Source organism: Podarcis tiliguerta (assembly GCF_965153285.1).
Source record: "Podarcis tiliguerta genome assembly, chromosome: 3".
Lineage (NCBI taxonomy): Eukaryota > Metazoa > Chordata > Lepidosauria > Squamata > Lacertidae > Podarcis > Podarcis tiliguerta.
Window position 1 is genome coordinate 62,277,232 of NC_139536.1, and position 15,744 is coordinate 62,292,975.

Genomic DNA, 15,744 nt, shown 5'->3' on the forward strand with positions numbered 1-15,744 from the left:
AGTTGAATACTAATGCTCTGTAAAATACTGTCACCATCTGGATAGTATGTTGTTATTTATTACTTTCCAAAACTAAGGCTGCAATTCAGTGCTGAATGATTTATATCTTATCCATTGATTTCAGTAGGCTTGCGTACATCTAATTCTGTATAAGACTGAGCTGTAAAAGTACTACAGCTTAAAGAGTATTGGTTAATGTAGCATTTCTGCTTTTGAAGAATGATAGAGTTTTAGAAATGCTATTTACTGATCAAAGTCAGATAGCTAAGTTACTAAGTAGCCTATGTACTTGTTCTGTATATATTTTGTTGGCGGAAAGAAAAGAATACCATTGTCATGGGTACAGATTTAAATGCTGAATCAAGCATAGTGTCCTTTGACATAATTTATCAGGAATTTGAAAATTTTGGGATGACATAACTATTCAGGTGTATTACTATTATAGGTTTCCAAGAGCAACAGCAGAATGCACGATTAAAGAGTATTTTTTTCATGAGAGTAACCTGTATGGAAATACCCCTCTCAAAAACTTTACAACCTGACATTTAAGCATTGATTTTTTTGGGAATAGGGGTACTACAGTTACCACTCACACAACTAAATAGTTATGCTAGTGGGAGCCAGTGCAACAGGAGTTTCTCTCCTCACCTCCCCCCCCCCCCCCCGCCCAATTTGCACTCTGAGCCCTCACCTGCAATTTGGCAAACTTCCAGAACACTGTATGGAGGGGGAGAGGGGAGGAGAGATTGTGCAGTCTGGCAAGCAAAACAAGCATTAATGCTTGTCATATTGATGCTACACTGTTGATTCCTAGGCATTCGGTTCTAATTCTTTAGTTCATATAGACTGTTATACAAAGAAGTAATTTCCGTTACACGTAAGGTTATTGTGTGCATAGCTAGCCTTTCTGTTAAAGCTGTCTTTGCAGCAGCCCCCATTCCTGAAGAGACAAACCTATACTTTGGGACTGATTGCCTCTTTGGGAGAGAAATTTTACTGAACAGTAAACATCAAAGAAAGTTATGTGCATGAGCAATGACTACTCCAGGATTGCTATAATTTGAGAACAAACCTCATCCACTAACACCACTTTTGAAAGAATCCCACAATGGCTGATTTAGTCTCCTTAAATTATTCTTTCCTGTTTCAAAAATAGGAATCATTAGTAAAATTTGACTTGACTTGTAGCAGCTTAAATGCTGACCTAACATAATTTAATAATTAAATATTTGCTTTAAACCATCCAATTATTTTAATATTAAGCAAATATTTTTGTTAGTGTTTTATAGAACTTGATAAATTATTGAAGCGTATCCTAATAAATTAGGAAATTATTTTTATATGCTATTCCAAAATCTTATTCTGGACTCAAAACAGGGTGTTGAATTCACTATTCAGTAATTATTATTGTAAGATATATATTGCTATATAAATTTATTATACCTGCTCAGTAGAAACCAACCATTGAAGTCTAGTTTTATGCCACCCAAACTCTCAGACCTGAAAGCAAGATGGTTAATGCAAATTGGTTTATAAGTGTCTGTCTTCCAGACTTCACTGCAGTACTGATGGAATTAGAAAGTCATTCTAGTATGTCCAATTGAAAGGATGAAGTTACTTCTTTTAATTACACCTGAGAAAGTCTGTGACCACATAGACTTAGAGAGATTTGATTAATTTGATATATTTTCTAGCTCTGTGCTGTGTTGGCTGCTTGGATTTGAAAATTTTGTTGGTCACTTTGAATAATATGTCTACAGTGTAAGTTTAGTAAGCCAAATAGTTTCAACTTCAGTGGTTGCTAAAGCATAAGACCTTTTGCTAGGAGTTAGGTAGGTCCACAAGCAGTCTAAAAAGTACATTCTAAAAGCAAATATATTTATCTTATTTCTAGTGCATCCTGTCACCATGACGACTGAAGTTGGTTCAGACACGGAAGTAAAGGAATCGGAGAACGTGGGATCAAATACAGCAAAGGAAGATGCTGGGGATGCATCAGATAGTCAAAAAGAGCAGACATCTGAAATGAAAGAGAGTTCTCCCACTTCACAGGTGCCAGCTAGTCAAAGTAGCCCCAGTCGCTCCGGAGGAAAGGGAATTTCTCGCTTCATCCCCCCCTGGCTTAAGAAACAAAAATCATACAGCTTGGAAGAACCCAAAGATGAAACAAAGAAAAAACAGCCATCAGCAGCAGGAGAAGAAATGGGAGCAGGGGAGGGTGAATGCCATCTTCCAGAGGAGACAGCCCAGGCTAAGGGAAAGCTGGAGGACATTGCTGAGATTCGGCAAGAAGCTAAAGTAGATGACAGAGAGGAAAAACATTCTGTTAGTAGTGCTGAGACACAGGTATGCTCTTGAAAGGAAGAAAAATGAAACACTTTAAAGTCCATGCATGTTAATTACCTAGCTGCTTAACACTATACCCAGCACAGAACAAAGTGTTAAATGGGCTGATATATGTTTATAAGAAATATGCCTCTAGAGAGCCTAATATTTTTTCCACATTCAGACATCATCTGCTGCTTTCATAAAATGCTGTTTTTATATGTTTGCATTTTGTTACAGCAGAATTCTTCAGTGTATGGGAAATGTGTGGACCTCCAGATGCGGTTTGGCTACAGCTACTGTCAACCCTGGCCAATATAACCATTGGTTAGGGATGGGGACCACTGTAGGCCAGTGAAACCTGGAGGGCCGCTATACCTACCGAAAAACAATAATCTACAAAATGTTACAATTTACATAGAAAACCTTTCTTTCACAAAAAAACACTACTAGACTAGCACCTGAAGCACAGCAAGGTATTCCCCCCTCTGGCTGCTCAAACTCTAGGATTAGCTGTACACAAAATTCTAGTTTCCTCCTAGCAGCAGCTTCTTCGTTTAGAAGGGCAATTGATGTAGGGCTTTCACAGTGAGTGATTCAATCTGGTAAGTAAGCAACATTAAAGCAGCTAAGAGCAGATCTACTCTTGCTTCCAGTACAGCGTGAGAGAAACAAATGGAAAAATCTCATTTGTAAAATAAAGCAGGATGCTATTGGAAAATGCTGTACAAGGATTTGCCCTGTAGTAAATAATGCGCAGTTCATTTGTTTTAAAGACTACACTCCTGCTAGAGTAAATTGGAGGCTGTAGGTTAGTTTTGCTAGTTGTCTGGGGGCAATTTAGAGAAGAGAGGAGAGACAAGAAGGTGACAGATGTTTGCTTGTCTGACTTTCATATATCCATTCATTTTCTTGTCTAGAAAAAGCCCACTAACTGTGAATTCATAGAAGCTACCCCTCCATTCTGCATTCATCCATCCCAGAGCATCCCAGAGTGCTAATTCTAACTTCTAAGGACCCCAGTGTAAGCCCACACAGCCTACCTTTCCCCATGTAAGCCTACAAAGACCCTAAGTTCGTAATCAAAGGTCCCTCTCTGTGTGCCCACTTCAGGAGAAGCAGGGAAGGTGGCATTGAGCAACTTAGATTTTTTAGTGCAAGTTCCACCCAATTAGTTGAATGCTCTCCCCAGAGAAGTGTAGCTGTCACTAACACTGACATCTTCAAGGAGCCAAATGAATACTTTAAAAAAATAAAAAAATTCCCTGTGTTACATGGGGGGAAATGTGTCTTGATTTATTAATTATTATTTGTGGATTATCACTTTTGCTGTGTTACTGATTTTAAATGTTGTATTTGTATGAGTTTTATTGTTGTAAGTCACTTTAAGACTAATATAAAGCACCTAATTAAATTAATTTCAGTAACTGATGGGCAGGTCTTCTCTGCTGATAATGATCCATGAGCAGATGTGCATAGAGGGCCTAGCCATCAACCCAAGAGTCTCAAAAATATAAGCTGGATCTTAAGATATCAATTACCGACCTGGAGGAGGAGGAGGAGGAGGAGGAGAAGAAATAATAATAATAATAATAATAATAATAATAATAATAATAATAATAAATAAATTATATCCTGCCCATCTGACTGGGTTTCCGCCAACAAAATATTAAAAATACATTAAAACATCATTCATTAAAAACTTCCCTAAACAGGGCTGCCCTCAGGTGTCTTCTAAAAGTTGGATAGTTGTTTATTTCCTTGACATCTGATGGGAGGGTTAAGTGGCTTTCTAGTAGATTCCTTAAATGGGTATTGATTCATAAGAATGTATTGGTTTTTCGTCTAAATTTATGGGGTAGGTGATGATAATCCTTTATTGTAATATATCACATTTTATTACTTTGCATTGCATTAAAATTGCCTTGATGTTCATTAATATCCATTTTCAACTTTCTTGTGCAGCCTGCTAAAGAAGACAGTAAAGAAATTGTTTTTGAAGTAAAAGAAGACAAACAAGATTCAGAGGAAGGCCAAAGGGAGTCCAAAGAGGTGCAGACAGGTGAAATAAGAATTGAGAGAGTTCTTCCAAAAACTCCTAAGAGGACCAGAACTGTCCAATGTAAAGTGGTTCTTTTGGATGGGACAGAATACAGCTGTGACCTTGAGGTAAGCCAGTGAGCCTTAAGACCTTTTCTGTTGAAAGAAAGCAGTGAGTGCAGTATGCTTTTATTGAAATGGAAGCTAATAAACATATTTTTATGAATCTAATGTGTTCATTATGGTATTCACATCACTATGGCTAATGGGTAGTAATGAGCCATGCCTTTAGCTTATTACAACACATCCCTAAAGTGTACTGTGAACTTTACTATAACTATCAAAACTGCAAGTGCAAATGTATTATCTTTTGTTTTAACCCTTGGTTTACAGATCATAAATAAAGTTCACTACTGAAGCTATTTTATGCATGGGTTCATGAGTCTCACAATGCAGCCTCTCCACTTAGTCTGATATAGTCCCCTCTCAGTAGCAGTACAACTGCATTGTGTGGAACTGATCCAGTGTCCCAAGTCCCAGGTCTTTTGTTCTGGTTCCTGAATCTTAAAACTCTGCTTTAAGGGAAGCTGGGGACACTACCACTTGCAATGCTGGTGAGACCCATGTCACCTGAATTTGCCCAGAGAAAATTATGGAAAATTTAAGATGGTGGATGGCTAGAGTCCCTCTGGTGCTCACCTTTGTGGTGTTCTCGGCTGTCCTCTAAGCAAAAATATAAAAATGGGAACTCTTCTTGCCTGTGCTTGGTAAGTTGGGTGCAGTGAGTGATGGGAGCCAGGAGGGGCAGCACAGTGATAGGAGGGAGGAGATGCTGGTGAAGCTTATTGGGTGACCATGGGCTAGTCCTCCCTTGCAATCAAACACACATCAAAGGGTTGTGAGCAGGACAAAACCTGACGCATGAAAAGCATGAGCACTGTCCTGAGCTTCTGGAGGAATGTAATGAAATGTCTCTAGGAAGTTGGGCACATGAGAATACCATTTTCCTGTTAGTCATCGCTATTTGGAATTCAGAAACAAGATGCAGAGTTTGGCAGAACTAGGTATCTGGAGCAGGGTTCCCTGATGGCCATTAGGCATCTGGGCTGTTTGTGTGGGAGGAGACAGTTCTTCAGTGACCCAAGACTTTATTAAGGGTGGGTAATCACGGGCCACATTGAGCAATTACTAAACTTCCTGGGGATCCATGTCAAAGTAGGCATGGTCAAAGTAAACGTGTGTGTGGCTGATGTTTAAGTTTTTTTGTTTTTTGTTCAAGTACAAATTTTGGAGAATTTTAGGGGGCTAATAAAAATCCTTTGCTGTTACTAAATCATAGTGTAGTATCTATGGGAGCAGTCAGGGAAAAAAACATTTAAAATATTAAAATGGATTGCGGGGTGGCTCAAATTTTGACATCACAGTGTAGGACCCATTTTGAGAGTCAATCTTATTAAAACACTAAAAACATTGACTCTCAAAATGGGTCCCACACATTTTGGAGGGATCTGTTGGGGGGGGGGGGGGACAGATACTGCTTATAGAGTGCCAGTTAGCTACTACCCCTGATGTGCCTAGAAAATGTTAATACTAGTTTCAAAATGTTCTCAAGGTCAGTTCCACACACTGACCTTAATAGTCCAGTTTAGAACTACTTGTACACCTGTCACCAGATCATCTTTAGAAAAGACTGGGCAGCTGGTGAACCAACTAAAGTTGGAAGAAGTACTCTTGATCATAGATGCCATCTGGTGATCAAATAACAGAGCCAGGGTCAGCCTGATTTTTACATTTTTCCTAATTCAGGACATATGCCAAGGTAGCTCTCATCTGCTAGGGAATGGCAGTTTTAGGCCAGTTTTTTCACTGAGTGAATCATATCTTTTCATTTTTTTCTATATTTTCTCTGCTTTAATCCTTGACACCTCCCACATTGTCTAGATATGTTTTTTGCCAGCATTGTACCTTCTCGAGATAGATGGGACCAGCTTTCTGCAAATACAACAGAGAAATCTTAATGTTAAGAAGTAAATAGACTGCTACGTTGTCCCCTTGTAGCTGTTCCTCTTCAAAATTATCCTCCAATAGCATTGTACTTGAAGAAAAAGTAGTGTTATCTGTAATAGTGGGAAATTCATTCACACCCAATATTGATTTGCACTGACTAGTTGATGCTACCCATTGTTAACCACAGTGCTGATGCAACACTTACATTACACATAAGACTGGTGGGAAGATCATAGGAGGAATGGGAAAACTGGGATATGAAGGGATTGTGTAGCTCTAAGCTGGCTCCCAAGCCCATAACTGTGGCTAAGAGATTAGAAGTGATGTACTCTGGATTAAAACAGCTGCAATTCCTCCCTGTCCTTTTTTTTATTACACAGATTTTAAATGGTTTAGTTATGATTTTTTTTAGAACAGGGCATACTGTAACTATACTGCTTAAAATTTTGCAAAAATAGAGTGGCTGAATTTGGAGTGTGTGATGGTTGAATATTAGGTGGGCTAGCACTGTTCTCTCTGCCAGAGCTCAGGGACATTATTGTCAATATATACCCTTTTGCAGTCAGAAAAGCTTTTAGTGTTTCTAGGTTGAGCCAGTGCTCATCAATGAATGGTTGGTGTGTGGAAAAAAAGGCCTGAGGAGGTGGGTTTATGAATGAATGGAAGAAAATAATACTCTGTACTACGCAACATTTTTTTCTGTTCAGCTTTGTAGTTAGATAAATTATTCTGATAACTATAATATACACTGTTCTCAAACATAGTATAGTTCTTCAAGTTATGATTCCTTGGGGTTCTGAATATACATGCATAGGATTGTGCTGTTTGGGTGTCAAACATATGCTTTATAATAAGCACTGAGTAGAAGTTTGAAACCCAAGGTCTGAAGTAAAGCTGTGTATTAGCAGTTGAGTTGTTGCTTACAAAGAATATAATTCATGTTGGATGCCTTCATATGCTCCAACTGCAACAAAACATGTTACTCCTGCATCGGTCTCTACAGCCACAGTAAGTGCTGCAACCTTCCAGCAGTTTGACCTCAACCCCAAAGGCACATTCCTCCATTGTCTCCTGAATTGTACAAATGCCAACCTCATGTTGGCTGAGGAAATTTTACGGTGTCAGAGAATTAGTAGCACATCCCAATTACCTTTCTTTCTAAAGGTAAGATGTCTTTAGATTCAGACACAACTACTAGCTGCATGGCGCTGTGGTCTAAACCACCAGCTTCTTGGGCTTTCTGATCGGAGCAGTTTGAATCCGCGCCATGGGGTGAGCTCCCACTGCTCTTTCCCGGTTTCTGCTAACCTAGCAGTTTGAAAGCATATCAGTGCAAGTAGATAAATAGGTACCGCTGTGGCGGGAAGGTAAACAGCGTTTCTGTGCGCTCTGGTTTCCATCACGGTGTTCCATTGTGCCAGAAGCAGTTTAGTCATGTTGGCCACATGACCCAGATAGCTGTCTGCAGACAAACGCCGGCTCCCTTGGCCTGAAGCGAGATGGGTGCTGATTTACTGGGCTTCTGATGTCACTGTGACAATTGGAGGAAATTAATTGTTCAAGGTCCAAGTGCTGATGTATTTATACCGTGTACTGATTTAATTTTTTTGATTATTTTAATATTTTATCATGTTTAACTTGCTTTTATGGTTGGTGTCTTAATTAGTATTTTGTAAATAGCCACGGGATCCTGCATGAAGGGTGGTTTAAAAGTTGAACAAACTAAGAAATATGTATTGTATTATCTTATGGAGACTGGACTTGCTGGATGGATACATATCATGAGGCTTGTGCTATATATGCTACTATGTGCTGCCAAATATGTTAAGTGACCTATCTTGATGGTCTTCAGCAGTAGCTGTTACATTGAGAGTGTACAATGTTACACACTGTATTCATTAAACAAAGCAATGGAGTCAAAAGTAATCTTACCTCAAATTTGCCAGAGGCTGTGTTTATATAAAATAGCTACTATGAGAACAGAATTTGATGTGCTGTATATTATGACAGGACTTTGCTTGCAAAAATAACTGTTTCCCATGAAAATTAACAGGAGAAATAGCAATAGTAGAAAGTAGTTTGATGCAGTCATATAAATTATTAAACAGTTGTAACTATGTTAATGTAGCTTGATTGCAGTATGCACACAATCTTATTTTAGAATTTGTTTCAAGACTCTAAACGTTCTACTTAAAATATTGATGTTTTGAAGCTGGCTTCCTAAATCCTGTTTGGCATTGTTCTGTTTGCATAGAACTGTCAAAAGTTTATCCATTTATGATCAGAAACATTTTACTAAATTATGTAGATCAAAGGCAGATTGGGACCTACTAGTAGATCTCTCAATGAATTGCAGTAGGCTCGTAGATTTTGCTGTTTGACAATAGCAACAGCTAAAATCGCTTCATTTCAAAACCAGTTTCTGATGGCCATAGTGCCAGTGGTGCCAAAGTTTGATTTTATTTATTTATTTCTGTGCATGCAGGTATTTGAACTTCACATAGTGAAGTGCATCAAGTAGTTATGTATAGTTTTAAGTCTGACCTACTGCTGTTATATAACGTCTTAAAATGCCTTTAGAATATGATACTCAGAATATCTTCTGTGAATGCTGAAAAGTGTAAGAGGGGTAATTTATGGTCACTGAACAGCTATCTAACAAAACAGGTCTTTTCTCATCCAAATTCTGTAACTGAAAGCAAAGAAATAATTCATCTTGGTAGCATTTTTTATGTTTTCCATCTTGTGTAGCGTTGCAGTCTGCCAAGTTTTATTGGGTTTGAGGTGAGTACTATCTTTCTCTTCTTCCTCATGCCAGGGGAACCTTAAAGTACTCTCCTGCTGGTCCCCTGAGAGCTATAAGAGGATGGTGCATTAGAAATGGGCAAGGTACTGATAAGGGATTGCACAGGTGTGCTTTCTCAGTCTTGCCTTAACTTCTTATGCTGTGCCTAATGAGCCCTCTATCCACAGCTTTTTCCCACCCCCACACCCTGAAAGCTGTCTTCCCACCAGTCTCATGGAAGGGGGAGTAAATACTATGTTAAGAGAATAAAAAAGAGTTTCACTGCTCACATTTGGATTTCAGTGGAATACTAGGCATAGTCTCTCCAAATGAGTAACAATATTTTGTTGAACTACACACATATAAAGTACACATTCTGCTACTTTAATTAAAACGTCTAAGTATATGCTTCAGTTGATGTAGTTCTGGTGTAGAAAAAGAGAGAAGCTGTATTGTGAATAATTTTAACAGCTTTAATTGTTGTTTGAATTCTTACCTTGTCTAAATAATGCAAATGATATAAAAAGCTGGCTTAGTACTTCCTCTTCATACAGCACAAATGAAAATTACATTGGAGGCTTTCTACGCAGGGTGCTGTTCTAATTAAACTTTTATGACAAAAGGCATTTAAAAGATGACTGCATGACCATATTTTATGCACGTCTGAACAACTGAAGCATATTGAAGCTGACATAAGTTTTTAATGGTTTTGTACAGTTTGCTTAGATGAAATAGATGTGTGCACTTGCTACCATAGGAGGAATTAAACTTTCAAATACCACATGACCTATGATTTATTAGTGAACTCATGATATTTCTAAAATGTAGGAAAGTGTGTTTTGAACCATGAACAATATTTACTTAAATCAGTTGTTGTAACAAAAGCTGTGCATATTGTCCATCTTGTCTATCTGTTTCAAAGAAACACTCCAAAATTATATTAATAACAAAGATTAATGCTATGGGGGTAGGGGACAGCCTGCGGCAGTCCCAGGGTGTGGTCAGAAGGCATGTGAAGGCTTCCTAAGCAGGTCTGGTCAGTGCCTAGATGAATGACAGTCTGTGTTCCATGTATATGCTGCCTTGGGTTCCCTAATAGAAGAAAGATGAGATATAAATGTAAATAAATAAATCACCACTTTGCTACATCCTGCTGGACTTTTGCTTGCTAGGCCGGAATGTGGTGGGATGCATTCCTCCTCTTCATTATTCACTTTGCCCCCTCCCATTTGCTTAAAGGGAGGGAAGAGAACTATACCAGCTCCCAGAATAGCGTAAGTTTTTTCCATGTTGGGGAAATCGAAAGGCACTGGATCCTGCAAATCCAGGATCCTGTTATGCTGTCCCTAGTCCACCCTGACAATAACCCTAAGACTCCCCATTTATTTTCCCACCTCTGTCAGAGCACTAACAATGGCACTTTCCACCACCACACTGAGGAGGCATCTTGTGGTGGACCTCATAGGAAGCTGATTTACACTGAGCCAGACCACTGGCCCATCTAGCTCAGTATAGTCTACACCAGGGGTGGCCAGCTCCCAAGAGACTGCAATCTACTCACAGAGTTAAAAGCTGGCAGTGATCTACCCCCTTTTGGGGCTTCAGGTCAAAGTTATTGAGCTTTTTTAAGGAAGGAAAGTCCTGTTTTGTGGGGTGCAGGGCAAAAATGCCGAGCTTCTTTTAGGGGAGCCAAAGTTGTTGAGCTTTGGGGGGAGCCAGTGATCTACCAGTAATCTACCACAGACACCCAGTGATCTACTGGTAGAGCACGATCTACCTGTTAGACGTGCCTGGTCTACACTAACCAGTAGCAGCTGGCCAAGATTTCAGGCCTCCCTCTCAACTGGCAGGAAGGGAAGTCTGCAACATCAATGGCTAATGAGCCATCCTCGCAGGGAGCTTAGAATTGTTCCCTAAGCTGCATGTTTATTCTATTGATTTCTGATCAGACACTTAGATTTAGAAGCAAAACTTATTATACTAGTCTAGTTTAGACTGAGGGCCCCTGGACCCTTTCCCAAAGAAGGGCAGAAAACAAAATAAAGACACAAGCTACATGTGACATCCAGTTGCTTGTAGTTTCCCCCACTTTACTTTTGTAACAAAATGCAGCTCTGTAGATTTGGTGTGAGTAAAAGGCATGCATGTTATCGAAGCTGATAATTCTTTCCTTCAATTTCTTAATTAAAAATCACCTCCCCACCCCACAGGGAAAGATATGGATGACTATATCTGGGCCATGATGCTGGATGGATGTAGAGGGATATATTTGATTATAAATCATTAGCAGGCTGTTACCTTAGAAACGAAAAAATCAGTTTGTTTTTGAAATAGTTAAAATCAATGCATTTTTTGAAAGTTTCAGTTCATCATCTTGATTCAAAATGACATCAGATTGAATCCAAACATATACAAAAACCTGCTCCTTAATCTCAGGAATTGCCACACAAAATTAGGTTACAGTATTTTAAGTCCAAATGCATAGTGAATAGACAAACAACTTTCTAAGATACATAGTAGATAATGTAAATTACTAAAAACAAAGATTGATACTTCCCATACAGGTGTGCATGTCAACCAATAGTACTGTGTTGGGGGATGCATTGTATGGGTATGTATGTACTTTTGTCTTTTTATATTGTAAACTATGTAATTTTTGAATGAAGACTGGTATAGAAATTATACTAATACAAATAATCAGTTGGTATAAGCTTTTATACAGCATGGGAGTAATGGTCATGTAGCCCATGTATACTACAGAATGACTGCTTAGAGACAAGAGGCAGATTTTGTGACCAACATGCTAAATGAGATTACTTACTTGAAAGTAAGGCTGCAGTTGTTATCTGAATTGGATTTTAAATTATTTTTATATGTGCAGTTCTTTTATATATGTTTTCATTGTATTGTGGAATTGCTTAGAGGTGCTCCATAGGAAGCAATTTATAAATGAAATAAGGTTAGAATACTGTTCATGCTTACTTGGGAGTTAGTCTGAACAGAGTGGGGTTTACTTTTGAGTAAATATTTTTATTTCATTAGTTTTATAATAAAATAAAATCACAGCCTAAAAACTTCCCCAGACCCCCTCCACTATACCAAGAGTCTACTAGCACTTCTCAGTAAATATTAATAGGATTGGACAGGAATGTTTTATTAGACATCACTGTGCAAACTAGTAAACAATCAGATCTGATTAGTAAAGTCTTGCTTATTCATAATCTGAGCACTGAAGATAGAGGTTCATTCATGGACGTCACGTCATGGATGAACCTGATAGAATGCTCAATAACATCTGGGTTTATACTCCTTTTGAGAATTTACTACTCCTTAAGCCCAGTAGTAAAGCACAACAATAAGTACAATACACAATTTGTGTCCTTTTATAGTACTTAACTACTGAAATGAGCTATTCCTACCTTCATGTGTCCTTTTCTTTTACATAACCTTCCTTCAACTCAGTCTGTTTGATAGATGGTCATGACTCATTCTAAAGAAATGTTAAGTATATAAAATGGAAAATTGTATTTTATTTCAATTTCATTTTAAATCAGGCTGTTTGTAAAAGGAGCTTGTTATAACTGCATTTTTTTATTCTTTGGTTAAAAGTTTTTTAAAGTTCTTTTTTAAGCTACCTTGGGCAGTTAGTAAAGGCCTCCCATAATATCAGCCACAAGTTAGGAAATGTGTGTGTGTGTGTGTTGTACCTGAATATATATTTTCCCATAATCTTGCTTATTCTCTGATGTATTTGTTGATATACGTTAACTACATATTGTTCCTTGTGTTTCAACGGATGAGATGCTGCATTGAAGGATCTAGCTAAAACTGTAAATACTGGGATCTAAATTGAGCAGTTCAGTCCTGTATGAATGTGCTTTGATTCCTTTTGAAACAAACAAACAATGTATTTATTGTGCTTGGTAGTTGCACTGCATACCTTTTCCCCCTTGTCCTTTGTATTTGTACAGTATAGCTCACAACTACTGTGTAGTGCATAGCTCACAGAGCATAGCAGGCTTGTTCAGTTTTGAGCTTTCTATCTCTGGCTGCTAGGCACAATAACTTCAGTGTCGCAAGAGCCTACACATAGGCAGTTGATGGAGTTCCTTTGGAATTGCAGTGGCGTCTAGTGAAATCTGCAGGATAAGCAATTGCAAAAATGCCTTTCAACTGCCAGGTCTCAAAAATGTCATATTATGGCTGCTTTACCAAATGCCATAAATAGCAGAGTAAGGACGTGGGACTTGCTTGAAGTATAAGGCAGCATGCTGATCCTCTCCAATTGTGCCAAAGAGAAATTGCAGTTTCTCAAAGAATTTCCAAATATCAGTGTGATGAGCCTCAGGGGCTTTTGGGTCCTTTGCTAACACCTTGCAATTTAAGTAAGCCCCAGTCTCTACCGCCAGGCAATGACTCCTGAGGAGACCATGTGTGGGTCCACCTGTGCTGGAAGGAACAGGATGGAGCACTAATTCATCTGCATGATGGGAGAGAGGAGGACAGCAGAATGGCCTCAGCTGAACCAAGTGTAGCCAGTGGCAGATTGATAGGTCTGCACAGTATGCACAGAATTAGGGCCCCATGTGACAAAGGGCACCCCAGATTCTTAGCATATATTGTTATCTGAGAGGATCCTTATGAAACGTGACTACAAACAATGGATTGCCATTGCTGATGATGTTGATGTTGATGATTAGCTGTTGCTGTTTCTGCTTTTCATTTTTCCTACTTCCTGATTAAAGTCAGCGGAGGCTGGTCCTTTAGGCCATCCAGGCCAACTAGTGCTTATCCCTACCAAGTAAAATGCAAAAATTTCCCTAAAATCTCAAAGCCATACATCCTTCCACAATCCATTTGAGACACTTGGAGAGACTGATCTGTCAATCTTCCATTCTCTGACCAGCTCTCTGCACCACACAGCCAATCTCAGTCCAAAAGTATTGCTATGGCCAGGAGGTCCTACCCATCTGTCTCCATACCGAAAAACATCGTGATAGTACATTTGTATGTTAATGGAACTTCCCGCACTTTTAGCTCTTGTTGTGCAGTTCCCCCCTCTTTTCTGTTGACATATTGGCAATCCAGCCACATTTGCAGGTCTGCTGTTCTGAATGACCCAGAAGCCAGTACATCTGTTCTGAGCATGCTCAGAGCTGTTTGCTTTAAGGCCACACCTACGCAGAAGCAAAGCTTAGGGCCCAACGTCCCTGATCAGCTTGTTTTATTCTAACCCCTCCCCCACCTACCATTTATGTGAGTGAGCTACACTGGACACATGGTGAGTCTCTTGTTTGTAAAAAAAAGGGGGGTTTTGTTTATTTTACTTATACTAGTTTTTAAATTGATGGGGAAGATAGGGATGGCAAAAAATGGGGAGCACATTTCCTGTAACAGTTCACCCTCATTAAAAGATAATGGAATTAAGAAAATAACATAATTATGCAAAGGATTGAGGGAAGGGGAGGAGAAGAGAAGAGAAGAGAAAATGCATTATTTCTTTCATTTTCTTTCTTGACATGCTGGGCCATGTATTTCCTTTGGACCCTTGCAACTTCTTTTGTAAACCTGGAGTGGAACTGCCCTAGGTTCTGGTGGAGCACATAAAACACTCTTTGGACCTTAACATTACTATGTGTTGGTGCTGGAGTCACTTGTCCCCATCCCCTGGGCCTGGCATTTTGGTAAAAGACTAACAGTGATTCCAAGTATTATGTGGCTGTCTAGCAAAGACTGGTTACATTCAGTGCTAGTCCTACTCAGAGTAGACCCACTAAAATTAATGGAATTAAATTTGTCATGTTAATTTATTTCAATGGGTCTCCTCGGAGTAGGACTAGTAATGGACACAACCTAATGAATTTATATTCCAGATTGATATTTCTGTTGTGGAACCATTTTACTAAATTCAAACAGATTCCTCTTTCAAAACCTATATGTTCTTGGATTAAAGGATGCAAATCTTAAATTACATTGCTTACTCTTTGATATTTTTGTGTGACACAATGCTATTATTGGAAGACTTCAAGCTTACTATTAGGAATTGTATGTAGCTTTTTGTTCTGTTTAAGAGTATATTTCAATTACTTAAATACCGGGGGACCCCATCTCTTAACAGGGGTTTCCTATTTACCAATTGCAGGTTTCAAGTACAGCTGTTGGGTTCTTTCTTCTAATAAATAAAGGAAAATAAGGAGGAACAAATTTTGAACATTTTTTCTTTGTTAGTATGTTGAAGTGAGACGCCTTAAAAAGTTTTAACATTTTTATAGTTTGAAATAAATGTTTTAATAGTCTATCCTGTTACTTGACAGTAGTGTTCTTTCTTCTTAGAAAAAGGCTAAAGGCCATGTGCTATTTGATAAGGTGTGTGGACAGCTTAACTTATTGGAAAAGGACTACTTTGGTTTACTGTTTCAAGACCATGCTGATCAGAAGGCAAGTACTAAATTTTGCATTAATAACATTTGTTTAATGTTTTCAATCTTCTCCATCCTACTTCAGAGCCTCAAACTTCAGAGAGCTCTTATGACTAGCATGTTTGGTCCTAGTTGGTGGTAAACTTGTAACAAGTAACATATTTCAAA

The 15,744-nt window shown here is 38.6% G+C and overlaps 1 protein-coding gene across 20 annotated transcripts in view; it reads left to right on the forward strand.

The window, feature by feature from the left end:
• EPB41L2 (erythrocyte membrane protein band 4.1 like 2) overlaps window positions 1–15,744 on the forward strand; it is a 77,042-nt gene that overhangs the window by 19,783 nt on the left and 41,515 nt on the right. For all 20 annotated transcript variants that reach the window (XM_083434815.1, XM_083434826.1, XM_083434824.1 and 17 more), the window contains 3 exons: window positions 1,895–2,346; window positions 4,291–4,494; window positions 15,491–15,595. In XM_083434815.1, the coding sequence (XP_083290941.1) occupies window positions 1,909–2,346; window positions 4,291–4,494; window positions 15,491–15,595 (747 nt within the window). In that variant the 5' untranslated portion in view covers window positions 1,895–1,908. Of the gene's footprint in view, window positions 1–1,894; window positions 2,347–4,290; window positions 4,495–15,490; window positions 15,596–15,744 lie in introns of those variants that run through there.